At 32.4% G+C, this 17,592-nt stretch overlaps 2 protein-coding genes across 3 annotated transcripts in view; one reads left to right on the forward strand and one right to left on the reverse strand.

Moving 5' to 3' along the window:
• Positions 1 to 4,056, forward strand: part of LOC145241644 (myosin light chain kinase, smooth muscle-like) — a 224,373-nt gene extending 220,317 nt beyond the window's left edge. Inside the window, exon 14 of one of the 2 annotated variants that reach the window (XM_080104782.1) lies at positions 3,588 to 4,056. In XM_080104782.1, the coding sequence (XP_079960908.1) occupies positions 3,588 to 3,599 (12 nt within the window). In that variant the 3' untranslated portion in view covers positions 3,600 to 4,056. The remainder of the gene's footprint in view (positions 1 to 3,587) is intronic. The other variant, XM_080104777.1, reaches the window with a different exon arrangement.
• LOC145241646 (uncharacterized) lies at positions 930 to 16,211 on the reverse strand. Its single transcript, XM_080104784.1, has 2 exons — positions 16,098 to 16,211; positions 930 to 2,212 (listed from the first exon to the last, which is right to left on the reverse strand). The coding sequence occupies exon 2, from the start codon at positions 2,192 to 2,194 to the stop codon at positions 1,160 to 1,162; it is 1,035 nt and encodes a 344-aa protein (XP_079960910.1). The 5' UTR covers positions 2,195 to 2,212; positions 16,098 to 16,211; the 3' UTR covers positions 930 to 1,159.
• Positions 16,212 to 17,592: the final 1,381 nt, after the last annotated feature.

Consider the following 17,592-nt stretch of genomic DNA (forward strand, 5'->3'; position numbering starts at 1 on the left):
TAATTACTGTTTTATTTTCATTTCTGGACAATCACCCTACCATGGAAGAAATGCTATTTAATTTTATTTTTTTAAATACTCCAAATTTTGGCATGCATACTCTCATCACCATAAACTCTTCGAATCTCTGTGCATTTCGCTAACAAAAAAAATATTTGAGTTCCATTTAATACATAATCGGCATACAGATTTCAGCCATCTTGCTTACCTCTGTTTAAGACTACAGCAGCAGATACAAAGTTGATTAGTGTTTTAACGCTGGCATGATTTATGAAGTTTAAACTTTAGAAAACAGTTCATCAAGATTGAAGTACCCATGCCAAAAAATAATCAGATGCTTCCCTTCATGGTCATTGTACAGAAAAAGCAACTTTTTTTTTTTTCACTAGAAACAATTTTAGAATTTGGAGACATTTTTTTTTTTTTTTTTAGAAATTTTAACTACTTTATTCTTATTTACAATTATTTTCTATTATAAATACTAAAAAAAAAGGTTTTATTTTTTAATTCTTTTTTTTTTTAAGTAAAGTGATATCGTTTATAGATAAAAAAAAATGAGATACAGGTTAGAAAAGCACTTTTTGCATAGCATGAAAATCGTTAAGCAAATTGTTTTTTCTATAAACTTTAAACATTAAAATACAAGACTTAATTTGAAATTTATCAATTTGCAAAGTGCATGCTTATAAACTTTACAAATTAGGTTATGAAAATTTAGTTTAAATTGAATCTAAAAAAGTTACCTGTTATTTATTTTATGTTATTGCACTTAAAAAAATTAGCTGAAAATTATATATATATATATATATATATATATATATATATCATTATTGCTAAAGATTGAATAAATCAAATTTTTTTAAAGTGCAGCAAAATGTACAAAACATAAAATAAATCCAAAGCAATTTTTAGATTTTATTTTAATTAAATTTTTATATTTTGTCTTGTAAAGTCTATAAAAGTGCACTTTGAAAGTTGATAAATTTCAAAGTAAATCTTGTATCTTAATTTTTAAAGTTTAGAAAAAACATTTTGTTTAACCATTTTTTTAGCCCTGCTAGAAATGCTTTTCTAACTTGTATAAGATCGATTAAATCTTTATTTAATGTGCATGTCTCCTTCCAAAGAATTAAATTTCTCTCAAGACAAGTACTATTTCTTAAGCTATATTCAGAAAAGACCTGCTCTGAACTATATCCCAAAACTGATCCTCTTCGGAATTCTCCATGCCATGGGACAACCCCGCACCTTTACCGATTCCATATTGATGCAACGTAGCACTCACACTTTCGTGTTTACGCGGCATCAATTTTTCAAACTGTTGCCAAAGATAGCCGACAGAAGAAGGATTAATGTTATTATTATTATTATTATTAATTGGCGTTATGTTCTTCGAAAAAGAATAAGGATTTGCATTCACAGCAGAATTGTTAACAAGGGGAGATAATCTGTCAGATACAACGTTAATGTTGGCATTCGTAAGGGTCGAAGAAGTCTGCATCCATGACACGGGGCTCGTCTCCGACGAGGAAGAGTTCATTGGATTAATTACAGAATGGAAAGAATTCCTAAGGTAACGTTTGTCTTTGAGGTCATCGTCACGTTTACCGTTGTTGGCAACCTCTGCAAGACTGATTTGGTATTTGCCACTGCCGACGTTTCCCATAGATAAAGTGAAACCACAACTGACTGGCTGCTCGGAAGAGGAAGGAGAGGTTTCCAACGGCATCTCCTCCTCCTGGCTGCCAGCAGAGGAAATTACACCGCTATCACTACTACTGATGCTGCCATGACAATGGTGATGGGGGCCGAGAAAACAATCCTCGGAATCTTTGGCGCACAGGCCATCTTCCGAGGATCTGTTTGTTGTCAACATTAAATCTGTCGTTCCGGTTATGGGTTGGCTCATACAGGAAGCAGAAGAAGTAACAGGCGTCGTTGAATTTAGCGTGGTCGACAAAAGGTCTGAAGATGTCAAGGGTGACAATGGTAACATCAGTGAGGCATCGTTCTGAAGGTCAGAGTTCACACCGTGAGGACGAACGTCTGTCCCTTGGCTGCTGTGGTGGTCAGTGGCGACTGCGGCTGCTGACCCCAACTGAGGACAGAATGCAGAAGAGGTCCTCAGGGGGTCATGGCTGCTGCTGCTGCTGCTGCTGCTATTGCTGATAATGTTACTATTGCCAGCCAGCATGGAGTCCTTAAATGAGTTCTGTGAAAAGAAAGAGAGAGAGAAAAAATTAATCAAATTCAATGAAATTGATAAAAGGAAAGGGGAAGGTAAAAAGACAAAGGGGTAAATCAGAAGAATAGGTGACTCAAGGTCAACAGCAAACAGTGTCAATTTGCATTATACTTCATCATTTTTTGCATAAAATCCATCTATATATATATATATATATATTTTTGGTAAAACTGGTAATTAGTAAAAACCTGAAGAGAGTGCTCAGTACTATTGCAGAGCAAATATGTGTTTTATTTTTTTATTACCATTTTATCTGTTTGGTTACATATGTTTCAGATGTTGGACCATGTTTACGAGGCTGTTGGATCGTAAACATGGTCCAACATCTGAAACATATGTAACCAAACAGATAAAACGGTAATAAAAAAATAAAACATATGGGACAATTCCAATATTTTCCCCAATTCCGTACTAAATTCCCAATTCCGATTCTTTATAAGTCTCTAAATATTTAATATAGAATTGTTATTTTCTCCAATTTCCATTAAAAAAACGCATGTTAAATTATGCAGATATTTTCGTAAACATAAAATTACACTTGTGGAAGATGGTCTACAGATTTTTGTTTTACTAACATTATAAAATCAATAAATATTTATTATTTTATCATTGTTGCCAGCAATGGAAGATTTTGCTTTAAACAAAATCAAATAAAAAATGACAATCAAAAGAATCGTTTTTGCATCGGAAAATAGACACCAATTTCTCCGATTCCAATACCTCCAAATTTGTTGATTTTTCCGATTCCCGATCAATCTTCCCAACACTAATATATATATAAGTGAGAATGAGTGTGTGTGTGTGTGTGTGTGTGAGGACACTTCTCAACCTATATAATCTTCGAACTTGAAACTTGGTATATATGGTAATCGGACATGTGGAAAACTTTTTAATCGATTTTCATCTAGAAAAAAGTGCTGCTAAGGGATCAAAATTGGTACTTGTAGGGGGTTATCGGATTTTTATCTGTCAACTGTTTCAAGAGGTTTGAAAATACTTTTTAAAAATTGTGGCAAGCTAGTCTAATGGTTATCGTACTTGACTCTCTGTCTTTAGATTTTGGTTTCGATCTCAGCTTGAGTATTTTTTACAAGAAGTGAAGAAGTTTAGAAAAAGGAAAACCATAATACTCGCATGCACATGTCACAGTTTTTTTTCTGTTTTTATTTTTACTTCATTTTTTTAAAGGCATTTAACGTTACATTTAATACCGGGCAACGCCGAGTACATGTTCTAGCAATAAATGAAATATTATTGTTTCACTGTTTTGAATTTATTTTTAGTATTATAAAAAACACTTTATGAAATATTTATTGATTTCTCTATTTTTTTTTATTTTTAGAAAAATAAATAATGTTTTATCCGACACTGTTTGCTGTGGACTTTGAATCGCCTGTTCTTCTGACTCATCAGACATGATATATGAATTGCCTAATGAACATCTTTGCTGACTACAGGATTTTCCAAGTTCAATTCCGATTGGATCTATTGTGGTCATTTACTCCAGGTAATACTGTAGGAAAGGTATCAACCTGCAATTTCCTCCTTCCTCAGCTTCTGGCAAAAATACAAACTTATGTTCAATTAATTGTACATATTGAATTGTTGAACCCAGCAACAAATAGAAAAGTTGCCATAAATTATGATAAATTTTTATTCAACCAATTATTTTTGACTATTCTTTTGTGAGAGTCCTGTACATCAAGGAGTACATTTGGCCTCCATTATTGACCTTTTCAGAAGTCAGCTCAACTTCAAGAACAAATTAGATTAGGTACAAAAACTTTTTCAAAAAAAAAAAAAAAAAAAAATCATGAATCGTTTGAACAAATATGGTGTTCTAATTTCAAATAATCACAAAGAATTAATGATAAGCCGAAAACATTAGAATAAAGACACCAAATTCATATTATTTGGATTATTCAGACTACTGTTCCCATATTTAATCCACAAGATTAGCATGCTCTTATTCCGTCAACTATAACCGGGTATGATTCTTCTGTAATTTGCAATTATATTTTTGAGTGTTGTTCGCACTGAGGATTGCACCTTCAACCTCCAGAAGAGTGTAACTTACAACTGAACTTTACTAAGTACTTCGTCCACTGTATCATAGATAAAATAAAGGGGTCTGTTCAAAATTCCATGTAGGTTCCCGAGTTCAGCAGAAAGAGTCCTGCATTCAACAAGATAAACTTGGTCGAAGCTTATGTCCAGCCGAAACGTTGTGAAAATAACACTCAAGATGAAAACAGTAGTTTGAATAATCCAAATAATAAATCCTCAAAAATCCAAGAACAAAGAAATCCAATAACATTTTTTAATGAGTTTGCAAGTCAATATCTGATTTTTAGAGTTGAGCAAAATTTGTTTTCTTTAAATACAATATTTTGACTGAAAGCCAACTCTCATGAGAAATGCTCTCCTTTAGGTTTTAACTGTCCAACACATTGCTGGTTAGTCAAGAATGTGATCTACTGAGTATCATAGATTATTTTTATCCCAAGTTTGGTTCAAATCCATTCTGCAATTTCTGAGTCAATTGTGGACAGATATACATTTTATTTATTATATAGATTTGTCAGCATCGTACAAACTAACATCATTTTTCAGAAGTGTTATCGATTATTTTCATGAAATGGCAGAAAAAAAAAAAAACAATACATTGAGAAATGACAGAAGAAACAAATGGAAACAACAATTTCAAATTTGGTTGGGGTCAGCAGGCCGTGTTAAAGCAAAACAAATACAAAAATATATTGATTTGGATAGAATACACGGAAAAGAATCACTAAACAGACAACATGAAATCAACAAAACTAACAGGGTAGAGGCAGGGAGTCAAAGTCAGAAATTTTGAAGGGATCTGGAGTCAGAAGAGCCAAATTTTGTTAAACAAGTTGGGTGAGTCAATTATTATTTTTAGTTCAACTGGAAGAGTTGCATATTCTTTTTCAATCAAATTGGCAGAGTCAAATATTATTTTAACTGTGCTGAGAGAGTCAATTTTTTTTTTTTAATTTAGGATGTTTTTTAACTGAATTGAGAGAATCAAAATTTCTTTCAACTGAGTCAAGAGAGTCAACATTTCATTTAACAGAGTCGGGAGAGTCAAAATTTCTTTCAATTAAGTCAACATTTTCTTTCATTGAGTTGAAAGATCGTTATTCCTTTAAACTTAGCCAGGATGTCAAAATTTCAACTGAGTCAAGAGAGTCAAAATTTCTTTCAATTGAGTCAGGAGAGTCAAAATTTCTATCAACCGAGCCGGGAGAGTCAAAATTTTCAGTCAAAGCAGGAGAGTTACATTGGAAAAAGAACAAAACATTTTATTGATTGTTGAATAAATCTTTTTGGTTTCCTCTCTTTATTTTGAATTTTTTTAGTTTTAAAACTCTACATAAAAAAACTGATCTTTACTTTTAAATGTTTCTTTTTTAGAATGGTTATATTTTTAATAAAATATGTTATAATCAAAATGATTTTTTAGTCTTTACTCTGAAAATTTTTGATATTTTAAATATATTTTTATAAGTTTACATAAACAATGTTTAACATCTTGCAATAAAAATATATCTTTTTAGTTTTTATATTGGAACGTCTTTTTTAAATTGACACGAAAGAGTCTTTACCTTGAAATGTTTTTAGAATATCTTGAAAAAATTTTTTTTTTTTAGTCTTTATATTGAAATGTTTGTTTTTTTTAGTTTACACACAAGTATTTAAAAAAAATTAAATTAAGAAATATATTTTTATTAATGGATATTTGAAAAGAAAACATTAAACAGTAAAGCCTATTTTGTATGAAAACTTAAAATATATTTTCAAAGTAAATTTTAATTTTTTCCTGTAGAGTTTTAAAATTAAACTGGAATTATGAAACTACTAATCAGAAGGGACTTATCTTCAGTATACATACTGACAAGATTGGCAGCATATCTGCTAAACAGAAAGTGCAAGCCAAAAAGAAATAGTTTTATTTAACGAGACATTTTATAGCAGTCTATAAAGAATAATGATGTCCGCGAACTGAATTGGTACACATTTATGATTATGTTTCATTTTACTTCAGTCGAAGCTCTCAGAAATCAAAGGCCCCTTTCCTGGCGTTAACACTTGATCTCTATATGAGAAACATAGAAATTCGAATATTCCAGTAAAGTTCTCCTTTACATCTCAAACTCTGAGTTAGTAAAGAAGTTAAGAACATAATTTTCCTCTCCATAATTTACCATTTTCATGTGTTATAGTATATCTTTCTTTTTGGTCTCTTGGTCTTACTGGATTCCAGAACAAGAATACATCTAGTCTAGTAGAATATCCAGCTTTATGTAGTTACTTGAGGTAGCATTACTTGTAGAAAGTGCACCATTACTCATTAAAGCCAGTGTGGGCTAGTTATACTGAGGAGATCGTATTTATAATGCGAATACTATGTGATTTTATTTGTAGCAAAAAAAAAAATATCCTCCTGCCAAGTTGTTCTGACAAACTCCTGAGAGGCTTCAGACACTCAAGGATAATGTCTAGTAGGTATTCAAGTTCTCTCCATTTACGATTACTAATATATTAGTAATAATAGTGTCTGAAAGAAGATCTCAGGAGTCATTGATGTTTCTGTAATTTATTTTAAAAGAAGTTTTATAACCGTCAACATTTATGACATCAAAATATAGATAGCAAGGCTTAGATGGAGAAGACAACTTTAAAATCATTGTTTCTAATTTCATTTCAGTGATCTAGTTATCATTAGGAAGAGGGGGATCGGGTTTTAATTAATCTCGGGTCAAATTTTTTTTATTATCAGCTGTCTTTACCCAGCGTTGACCAGGAGTCTTTTTATCATTATTTTTGATTTGCCTTAATTTTTTTTTTTTTTTTTTTAACTATGCTACTATTTTGCTTTGTCTCCGTTTTTTGTTTTTTTTTTCAAATTATATTTTTTTTAAAGTTAATCACATTTAAAAAAATTTAAATGCAATTCTTCCGGTAACATTTTGTCATTAAATTATTAATTGGATCAAACTGAGTGCAAGTCCAGAATTCAACTTATTTAACAAAATCAAAAATAAAGAAAAATATTTATGATTTATGTACTTGTCATGGAACGAAAATGTCATATTCTTAAAATCATATAAATTGATCAAATTTTTTTTTTTACTAAGAAAATCAAATTTTATGAGGAAGTGAGAACTGTCTTGCTTGTCATATTTAAAATTCATCACTGGTTACCTTCACTTAAAAACCTCTCCAGAAATAGAGATTAAAGTCAGCCTTGTAATGGATACGATTTGCTATTACAATGATAAAATATTTTCTATATAAAAAGAAAAAATGTTTAATCAACTTGTAATTTTTATAATATGACATTTTCGTTCTGTGATGGATACGTACATTAGAAAGTTTTCTTGTATTTTTGTCTTTTTAATTGGGTTGAATTCTGGACTTGGGCCTCAAATTGTTATATAACTATACTTAATTGTTGTTAAGGTAATGTTTTTTCATAAGGTATATAAGGTTCCCAGACTTTCAATCTTTTTAGTACATGGGGATTTGTTAAGAATTTCAAAGCCAAAAATGAGTTTTATATTCGCCAATTAAAATACTTCAAACTCATTTTCAAATTTCGAACGGTTACAAGTTAATTTATTCATTTTTTTTCTTCTTTTTACTAGTTATCAAAAGATTAAAATGGCTGACTTGTTTAGAAATAAACAGAAATAATATTTTTATTAAATTTAATTCTTTTAAATGTGGTTATTAAATTATTTTTTATTTTACACAATTGCATTTTTTAAAAATTTCAATAAATATTTGATTAACAGTAAATAATTAAAAACAATAATTTAATCCTCAAAGTTACATTAACACGAGAATTACACACACACACACACACACACAAAGTTGCTCAGAATTTCAGTGAAATAAAGATACCGGTGATTTAACGTATTTACAGTTTTTAAACTCTTTGAAAGTAAACGATGTTACTAAATTTGAAGACCTCCACACTCGCACACACACATATGCACACACACATATGCACACACACAAACTCACTGACGTTCCTTTCCTTAATCTATTATGATCTTTGCCGCTTTATTATGTTCGTTTAATTAACCTATAAAGATCCTACCCTTATTTATTAAACAGTTTACGAACATTCGTATATATTAAACATAATTTTTTTCTTCTTTTTTCTTTTTTTACTTGGGAATCACCACTTATCAAGGCCCGAAGGCCACTCGAGGATAAGGGTTAATGAATGTAAGATGATAGCTTAGTAATCATTAATGATGTAAATTTGGTAGAATTTGATTATTTATGGGGAGGGCTCAACAAGAACGTGTTTACATTTGATTTGAAGGCTACTATGTTGCATTCAGCCGGAAAAGAGGCCGGCGGAATAGTATTCCACAAACGGGCAGTTCTGGGAAAGAAGTTTTGTTCATAGAATATGCATTTAGATTTAGGCACAGATAAAGAGTGTGGAAAATCATATGTAGTGGCATAGATTGGAGTTCAGTCTTACTTTCAAAAGAAATTTAGATTTATAGAAGGCAGAACGATACAGAGATGTAACTATAAACCTACATTTTATATATAAATTAAACAATGCTTCAAGCAAACTACTTTAATCGCTTATTTTATTTTCAGCATTAATTATTTCTGTAAAAATTAGTTTACGGATGTTCTTATGTTTTAACCTACATGTTTTTGATGGGGTCTTCAAATTAACTGATGCCATTTACTTGTGAAGAGTTTCAAAAACGGAAGTTGTTTGGATGGATAAATATGCTAAATCGCCAAGATACCTATTGTGAATCGTTTATTTTAATCACTTATCTCATTTCAGCTTTAACGATAAATAATTAACAGATGACACATGTTATATAATTGGGAATCTACGCCTCCTTCGGAGGAAGTCGGTTCAACCTACTCAGGGTGAATGCTGATGACTATCTTACACTGTCTATTATACTCTTAGCTAGGATCATTGCAATCACCACAGTACCGCAGTTATTCTAGGAGGACATCCTACATAAAATATTCATACCGCGTTGAAAATTTAATTTTTATTCACTTTGATCGTAGTGTTATATACTTGAACCCTACACTAGGAAGTAGAGATTATGTTAACTAGTGTGAATTTTTGTGTGAATTACATCAAATACATGTCAAGACAATTTGCCCCAAGATAAAATGCACTAGAAAGTCAAGTATTGAATGATATTACAGTGAAATTACATGTTTCAGGGACAGAATAAAGTTTCTAAACAGTTTCAGTTGGGGAAGCCAACAGACAAGACGTGCCTAAAAATGTGAAAATTCTAGAGAATATTTCTTCAAGACACTGTCCATTCATCGACTATTTTTAAGGCTAATTAAGAAAATTAAGTAAGAAATAAATTACATAATCTGTCCCCCAAATAGAAAACTTTCTGAATAAAATCTTTGACCGCCAACAAGTTTTCATTGTTTTCCAAGAATGAGTTTTATGTGCACAAGTTAAATAGCCAATCAACAGCCACTAGACGACACAACTACACGTGAAATGGCCAACATGGCGAGTGATGAATAAGGAAAGAGGACCAGCAATTGCACACAAATATAAAAAAGACTTTTACTGTTTTATTTGTTCCTTGATCGTTTACTGGCAAAACCTCACAAGTGCACAAGTACGCATTTGTCGAGACGACATGCGTGAATGATTCATTTAACGGTTTGTTTGTTTAACGTTTTCTTATGAAAATATCACACACACACAACTAATATTTAATTGTCTTTCAACAAGGACTGGATTTGGCACAAGGTCAGTGAAAGTGGAGAGGTCCAGCTTTCCCGAAAAGGACCCACTCTGGATTAGTATAAAAATAGCCATGTTTGAATCTGTCATCATGCCTTGGTGAGACCACCTCAGCAACAGGCAATGAACTTATATCTTTTCCCCAGGAGGAAGTAAAGCCTAGAAAGCTGCCATCCCGAGGGTTAAGTTCTGCTAAAATGATGATTTAACAAAAATATTTTGGTGGAGAGAAATCCCAACAAGCTTGGATAATGTCTAATGGTCAAATTCATCTCTGCAAGAGTTGGGGAGATTGTTTGGAATATATCCATTAGAGGCGAGAAGAGGGGGTGGGAATAGCCGATTATACCATTATAATCATGTTTTAGTCTATATATATAAAAGCGAAAATGTGTGTATGTATGTGTGTTTGTATGTCTCGCAAAAACTTTCGATAGAGGCGACGGATTTTCACGAGATTGGTATCATTTTGAAGCCCGACATCTTGCACGACAAATATTGAAAAATTGGCCAAAACATAATTCCTTCACCCTAAACTGGATCCTTTTCTACAAGGAGGGTGCCAAAAAAAATCGTTCCTCCATTTTCTCTCCTCCTGCTACTATGACAATGACGTCATGTTTGACCTAGAAAACATTGACGTTAGTTTAAACCACCTGCAAGTGTTTTTAAAGGTTTAATTTTATCCGTTTTCAATTGTATGTCTCTTTGGCATAGGGGTAACATGTCAACCTTTTTTTTTTTTTTCGCCTTAGCCTCGATGATTCGTGTTCGGGCCTAGATTCCTAGCTAAACGTTTTTTCCTCTTTTACACCTTTTTTTTCCTTTTTGCTTTGTTTTGGTTTTTCCAATTTTTTTTAACATCATGTTTTTTTTATAATATTAATACAAGGTCACCCTCTCCTACATACACACCTCCAAACAGCCGGGCAACGCCGGGTACCCCCACTAGTCTATAATATAAATTTCACCTGTCTGTTTAAATGTATGTTTGTATGTATGCCTAAAATTTTCGACAGAGGCAATGGATTTTCACAAGATCAGTATCATTTTAAAGCTCAATCCTTTGGACGACAAATATAGAAAAATTGGCCAAAAACATTAATTCCTTCACCCTCAACTGGGCACTTTTCTACAGGAAGGGGTCGTTTTTTTTTTTTTTTTAAGCCATCGCCTCTTTTCGATTGTTTAGCCTTAATTTAAACCTATGTCATTTCCGGTTTGGCAATGAGTGCAACAAAGACGTCACTCTTTTTTCTTTTTTTTTTTTTTTCATATTCTTTTCCTCATTTGCATTAGGGGTTCGAGCCTGCCTGCCTACTACCACTTTTTTTATTTTTGCTTAACAGACGGAACAGAGTTCCACAGGCGTGCAGTTCTCAGAAAGAAGCTTTGTTCATGGAATCCGCGTTTTGATTTAGGCACAGATATAGAGTGGGGGAAATTTTTCACAGTGGATTCAGCTAGACGGGTGTTTTTCGTGAAAGATTGGCGAGGGGGGACCAGACATTGGAGTTCAGACGAGCACCTGCCATGGAAATAACGATAAAACAAGGATAGGCTCACAACGTCTCTTCTGTGGGAGAGAGGTTGCAGGGTAGAGAAAAGGGCATCCCCCACTAAGCCACGAAGTCTATTTTGTACTCTGTCAAGGCAGGATAGGCTGTTTTTAGCAGCTCCTGTCCAGATATGGCAACAGTATTCCATCCTTGGACGTACTTGGCTTTTATATAGATAGAGAATTGCATCAGTAGTGAGATATCTTCTGGAGCGGTAGAAGAATCCCACCATCTTTCCAGCGACCTTGGCAACAGACTTGATGTACGTGTTCCATTTCAGATCAGGAGTAAAGGTCAAACCCAGAAGCTTGTCAAAACACGGGGCCTCACCCAGACGAGAGCCATCCATCACAATTGATGCCAGCTGGGGATCAGAGCGTTGATGATGTAAGGATAGGAGTTTGGTTTTGAATGCATTAAATGTAACCAGTCACATCTTCCCCCACTGAACCACGCGCTCAAGACCAGAGGAGAGAGAATCAGAGAGAACTTTGTCATTTACAGCCTTTGATGTGTTGCCGTAGATGGTTGTGTCATCAGCATAGATGTCAACAAATGATTTAAGTATGTGTTTAGGGAGGTCATTGATGTAGATCAGGAAGAGAGTTGGGCCCAGAATTGACCCCTTAGGGACTCCAGCATTTATATATTTTTTTTTCTTTATTAACATCTATTTAGTTTTTTATGGCCCCAGAGCATGCAGATTAGTTCTACAAGTCTAAAATAATTGACAAATAAATACAATAAACACTATTTCCAACGTAACTGTCTGTATGTGGCACTGGTAATGGTTGCTGGGGAGGGGGGGGAGTCATCAAAATATTCAGGAAGAGCAAAAGGCGAAAGGGCGATGTTTGAAAGCAGCAATAAGCAATATTTTCTGGTATGAATTTAATCGAGTGCATTAGCTGTGCTCTTTAGTGTCAAGGCCAGCTGTACAAGAGGCCAAGGTCAGAATGAATAGAAGCAGGAAAAGTCGTTTTCACATAACTATAACAGCTCCCCTCTGTAACAACATTCACAACAAACACTCGTCTATCTACAGCCACTGACAACAATTTTCCTTACTTTCTATCTGTACCTAAATTTAACCGCAAATTCTATGAACAACGTTTCTTTCATGGAATTGCTCATATGTGGAACTCTATACAGCAGGACTGCTTTCCAGCTCACTACAATATGGTCATTTTCAAGTCCAATGGAAACAAGTTCTTGTTGAGCCATCCTCTTATATAATCAAATTCTACCCAATTTCCTTATATGGCTCTGAATTTTTTAGATGAGGATTGATAATTTGTATTATTTGGATTATTCAGAATATTGTTCAGTGCAGGTGACACTCAAAATACAAGAGCAAACTACCCTGTGGATTAAATAAAGGGTTCCGTTCAAAATTATGTGCAGATTCCTGTGTTTGACAGAAAGATTCCAGAGTCCGACAAGATACACTTGAAGAAAATCGGAGGTTATTACCGATCATTACAGTGTTGTCTCATAAGCCACCTTACACTCATTAACCCTTATCCTCGAGTGGCCTTCGGGCCTTGATAATTGGTGACTTTCTTGTAAAAAAAAAAAAAAAAGAAGTCATGTGAGAATAAAGTAGTGTCAAAGGTCGAGGAAAGCACATTTTTATGCCCTCCACCTCCAAAAATTAAAAGCATGAATACACACCCACACAGCAATTTGTTGAGATAGATTTAACGGGGATCAAAAGGGGGGGGTGACTATGAGAGTGCCACTCAGAGCTTATAAAAACAATGCAATCCGTCTTAACTAAACTCCTAAAAGTCCAAACTAAAGACAATTAATATAAGAATATATAAGAATCTTATTTTATTTACCTTGTCTTCAGGTCAGACAAAAGGTCAAGTGTTGATTAAATGAAACCGTTTTTGTGGAACGAACTAGATTTGAACTTAGCACACTCAAGTTTTTAGTCCGTGTCGTTAACCACTTACCCACCATCAATGTTATTTCATTCAGAACTAATTATACGTCACTATTCATTTTGGCCAATGGGGCATCTAGGCCTATCAAACAAAGGCTTTTGCACCCTTTTCTAAATAAAAGATTTTCCTAAGACTTAACTTATAACATTTTAAAATTGACTATCGGTATATTTATTAGTCCATCTAAATTTGATAAAAATAAATTTGATATCTATTTTTACTTATATCTATTTTCTATTTATATTTTCACCTAAATTTGATAAAAATAAATTTGGTATCTATATTTACTTATATCTATTTTCTATTTATATTTTCACCTAAATTTGATAAAAATAAATTTGGTATCTATATTTACTTATATCTATTTTCTATTTATATTTGAATAGTTTTGATGCAAAATGTGATGAACGTCATTTTCCAAATTATGAATGTGTCACTACAAAAAATGTTTTGCGTTGCATTTCAGCATGCTACCATAGCCAAAAACATTTGTATTATTTGGACTACGGTTCTCATCTTGAGTATTATTTTCACAAACTTTCAGTCGATGTAATCTCTGCCAATCTACTGATGTATCTTAAAGATAGCGGTTTCAATCCTACCCAAAGCCGGCCAGAGGCTTACTTGGCCAAAATGTGGCGAGACAACAACAACAACTATGGAAGGCAGTAATTGCTGAGGATGCAATTAGAAGATTCGGAGTTCCTATCCCATCGTGGTTACCACCTGACGAAAACCAGAGGAATAGTTGACTGAAGCATCATGAAACAACAACTAAATAAAGATGAGGATAATAGTCCGCAATAAATAAACTCGTTGAACTCGGAAATCGTTCTGCCAGGACACACAGCATAACAGATAAAGTACTTGGTAAAATTCAGTTCTAACTGAAACTCTTCTGGAGGTTGAAGGTTCAATCCTCAGTGTGGGTGACACTATGAATATAATTGCGAATTACTTAAGATTTCTACCCAGTCATGGCTGCTAAAATAAGAGCATGCCAACCATGTGGATTTAAGAAGAGGGTTCCGTTTGAAATTCCATGCAGATTCTTGAGTTCGACAAAGATTTTTAAGTTCGACATGATACACCTGAAGAAAGTTACATCAGCTGAAACGTTATTAAAATAACACTCAAGATGAGAACAGTAGCCGCCATCCATATCCAAATTTTCAATCCTCCTCTCAAAAATTCAGCAATATAATACCCAAATAATCATATCTTACATAACAATACTAGCATCATTTCCTTATATGGCTCTGAATTTTTTAGATGAGGATTGATAATTTGTATTATTTGGATTATTCAGAATATTGTTCAGTGCAGGTGATACTCAAAATACAATTACAAATTACTTATGACTTCTACCAGTTACGGCTGATGGAACAAGAACAAACCACCCTGTGGGTTAAATAAAGGGTTCCGTTCAAAATTACGTGCAGATTCCCGTGTTTGACAGAAAGATTCTGGAGTCCAACAAGATACACTTGAAGAAGATCGGCGGTTATGCTGACAAAAATGCTGTGAAAATAACACTCAAGATGAGAACAGTAGTTTGAAGGATCCAAATAATATGACCAATCAACCCTCATCTCAAAAATTCAGTAACATAACAGGTATATCATAAAATGAAATACTGTGGAGACAGGATGTATGAAAACACTTTTCAAAGTTACATATAGGTAAAAGAGAGACGCACAAGATACTGTCTAATAATTTTATTAATACAGAGATAACTAAAAATCAACAAAATGCATTCAGGCAGATTTAATTTTAATTATTATGCTATAATATTTATAATAGTTGTAACTAATTATTTTTTTTTAATAGGATTCTTTAAAAATTAGTTTTGTTTTTACTATTGCATGTTTAATTACACTAAATCCCCAATTAATAGTAAATAAACCAAAAATATATCAATTCAATGGGTAGGTCATGTTGTTGTGAAAAAAACGTACGCACGTAAATCGTCTTATTTTATTAAAATAGAGATTAAGAATTGAATTTTAAACAATTTGTATAGAATATAAGTTGGAGGATGGGGTTATGGTACATTTATTTTCTAATTTAAAAACTGAAAACAAAAAATATTTGTCGTTAAGAACAACCATCTAAGCCTCGTTAAAATATATAGAAAACAAAAAAGGTGTTTACTTTGTTTTCTATTTTGTTTGAAAGGAGGAACTACAGGGTAGGTTTAAGCAAGGATGGCTATTGAATACAACAATGGCATTGGGAAGACTTTGGTACTCTAATCACCTGCACTGGAAACCCTGTATGCGATACACAATAGTCGACGACGGTAGATCAGTTATTGGCTTAGTGGCAGCAGCGGAAACACCGGCTGATGACAGCAATCATCGATATCACAAAGGAAAAGAGAAACCATGGCAGAAATTCTTTCTTATCAAGAAAATTTCTTGTCGGTTGAGGTTTTTATTTTTGATAGACAAGAGAGGTGCTTATGCATTAGAAGTGGATGTCTATAGAAATATCAAAATAATGCATTTTAAATATAAACACTAGTATGTACTTACATGTCAGGTTGAAATTAGTAAAAAAAAAAATTTACAAAGAAATGATAAAGTAGAACTGCTAGAACATTTTTTACAGGAGAACCTTGCTATTATCTCATATATTCACGATCTGCCATTTTCTAATTTGAAATCACGGAAGTTAACAAAACAAGGGAGATAAGTCAGTTTGTAATATGGAATTGGCCACAATAGAAGAAAATTAACAGGTACAATAAAACTGCATTACTCAATAAATTTTGTTTCGACGCCGTTATTTTTCAGAATTTTGGGAATTTTTTAGTAATTTCAACATAACACAATTATGTAATAGTGTTTTAGAAGGTGCTTGTGCATTATAAGTGTATATTTAAAAAAAAAATCAAAATAATGCATCTTAATTAAAAACACTTGTGTGTACTTAGATGTCATGTTGAAATTAGTAAAAAAAATTTGTAAAATTACGAAAAATGATCTTGTAAAAAAAAATATGCTGGAACTATTTTTTTTACAAAAGAAAAAAAAGAAGAAGCTATTCTCATTTTTGTGATTTGAAATTAATTTTGAATTTAACAGAAACAAGGGAGATAAGTCAGTTTCTTATAGGGAAAAGAAACATTCTTATTATTATTTTAAATTTTTAAGAAAATTTTTTAAGAAAAAATAATCACACATATCAAAATAATAGCAGCTTATTTAAATAATGAAAATGAAATAAATAAAAGACTAATAAAACATGCAGTAGGCCATTCAAGGATTACAATTATTTGGTCAAATTGATAGACCACAGTTACCTTCGCTTTACAAAATCAACAAATACTATGTTATTTGATAAATTTTATTTTACGTTTGAAAATTTTTTTTACTTGATCAGTTTTCGTAATTTTTGGATTTTTAACAAATTTCGACATGGCAAGTAAGTACGTACTAGTGTTTTTACTTAAAATGCATTATTTTTATTTTTTTAGAAATCCACTTATAAGCATCACAAAAGATTTTGATGTAGGGAACTTTAAGGAGATTTCTGGGTTTTTAAAGAAAATGATTTCGGACTATAATCCAATACAGTCAAAAGATAAACTTATATTTACATGATAAATGTGGATTAAGCTATTTGGTTCATTGCTTGTCTGCCACGAAAGGTGAACGATGGAAATAAAAAGGCAATTCTAGGATTCACAATGCTGTTACCACTTCCCAAGATGTGGACCAAAAGTTGGATTTGGGGAGGCATAAAAATTGGATCTGCTTAGACTGTTTCATTTTTTAACTAAGCCTTTCTTTTTTTCTTTATTTTTTTTTTACCAAATTGTTATTATATTTTAATAGGATTTTGCAAGAACCAAAGTGTAAGAAAACTAAAAGTAAAATCTAGAATATGCATTCTGGTAGATTTAAATTTACAATGAATATATATATATATATATATATATATATATATATATATATATATATATATGATTTACTCTCTTTCAGCAATAATAATGCTCTATTCCCAATATCGAGCAGAAGTTTTTTG

The sequence above is a fragment of the Euprymna scolopes genome, chromosome 20 (genome assembly GCF_053919585.1).
Source record: "Euprymna scolopes isolate OS-2025 chromosome 20, ASM5391958v1, whole genome shotgun sequence".
Lineage (NCBI taxonomy): Eukaryota > Metazoa > Mollusca > Cephalopoda > Sepiida > Sepiolidae > Euprymna > Euprymna scolopes.

Coding starts and splice junctions, on each gene's coding strand:
- LOC145241646 (XM_080104784.1), bottom strand. CDS start 2,194: ATGCTGGCTGGCAATAGTAACATTATCAGCAATAGCAGCAGCAGCAGC.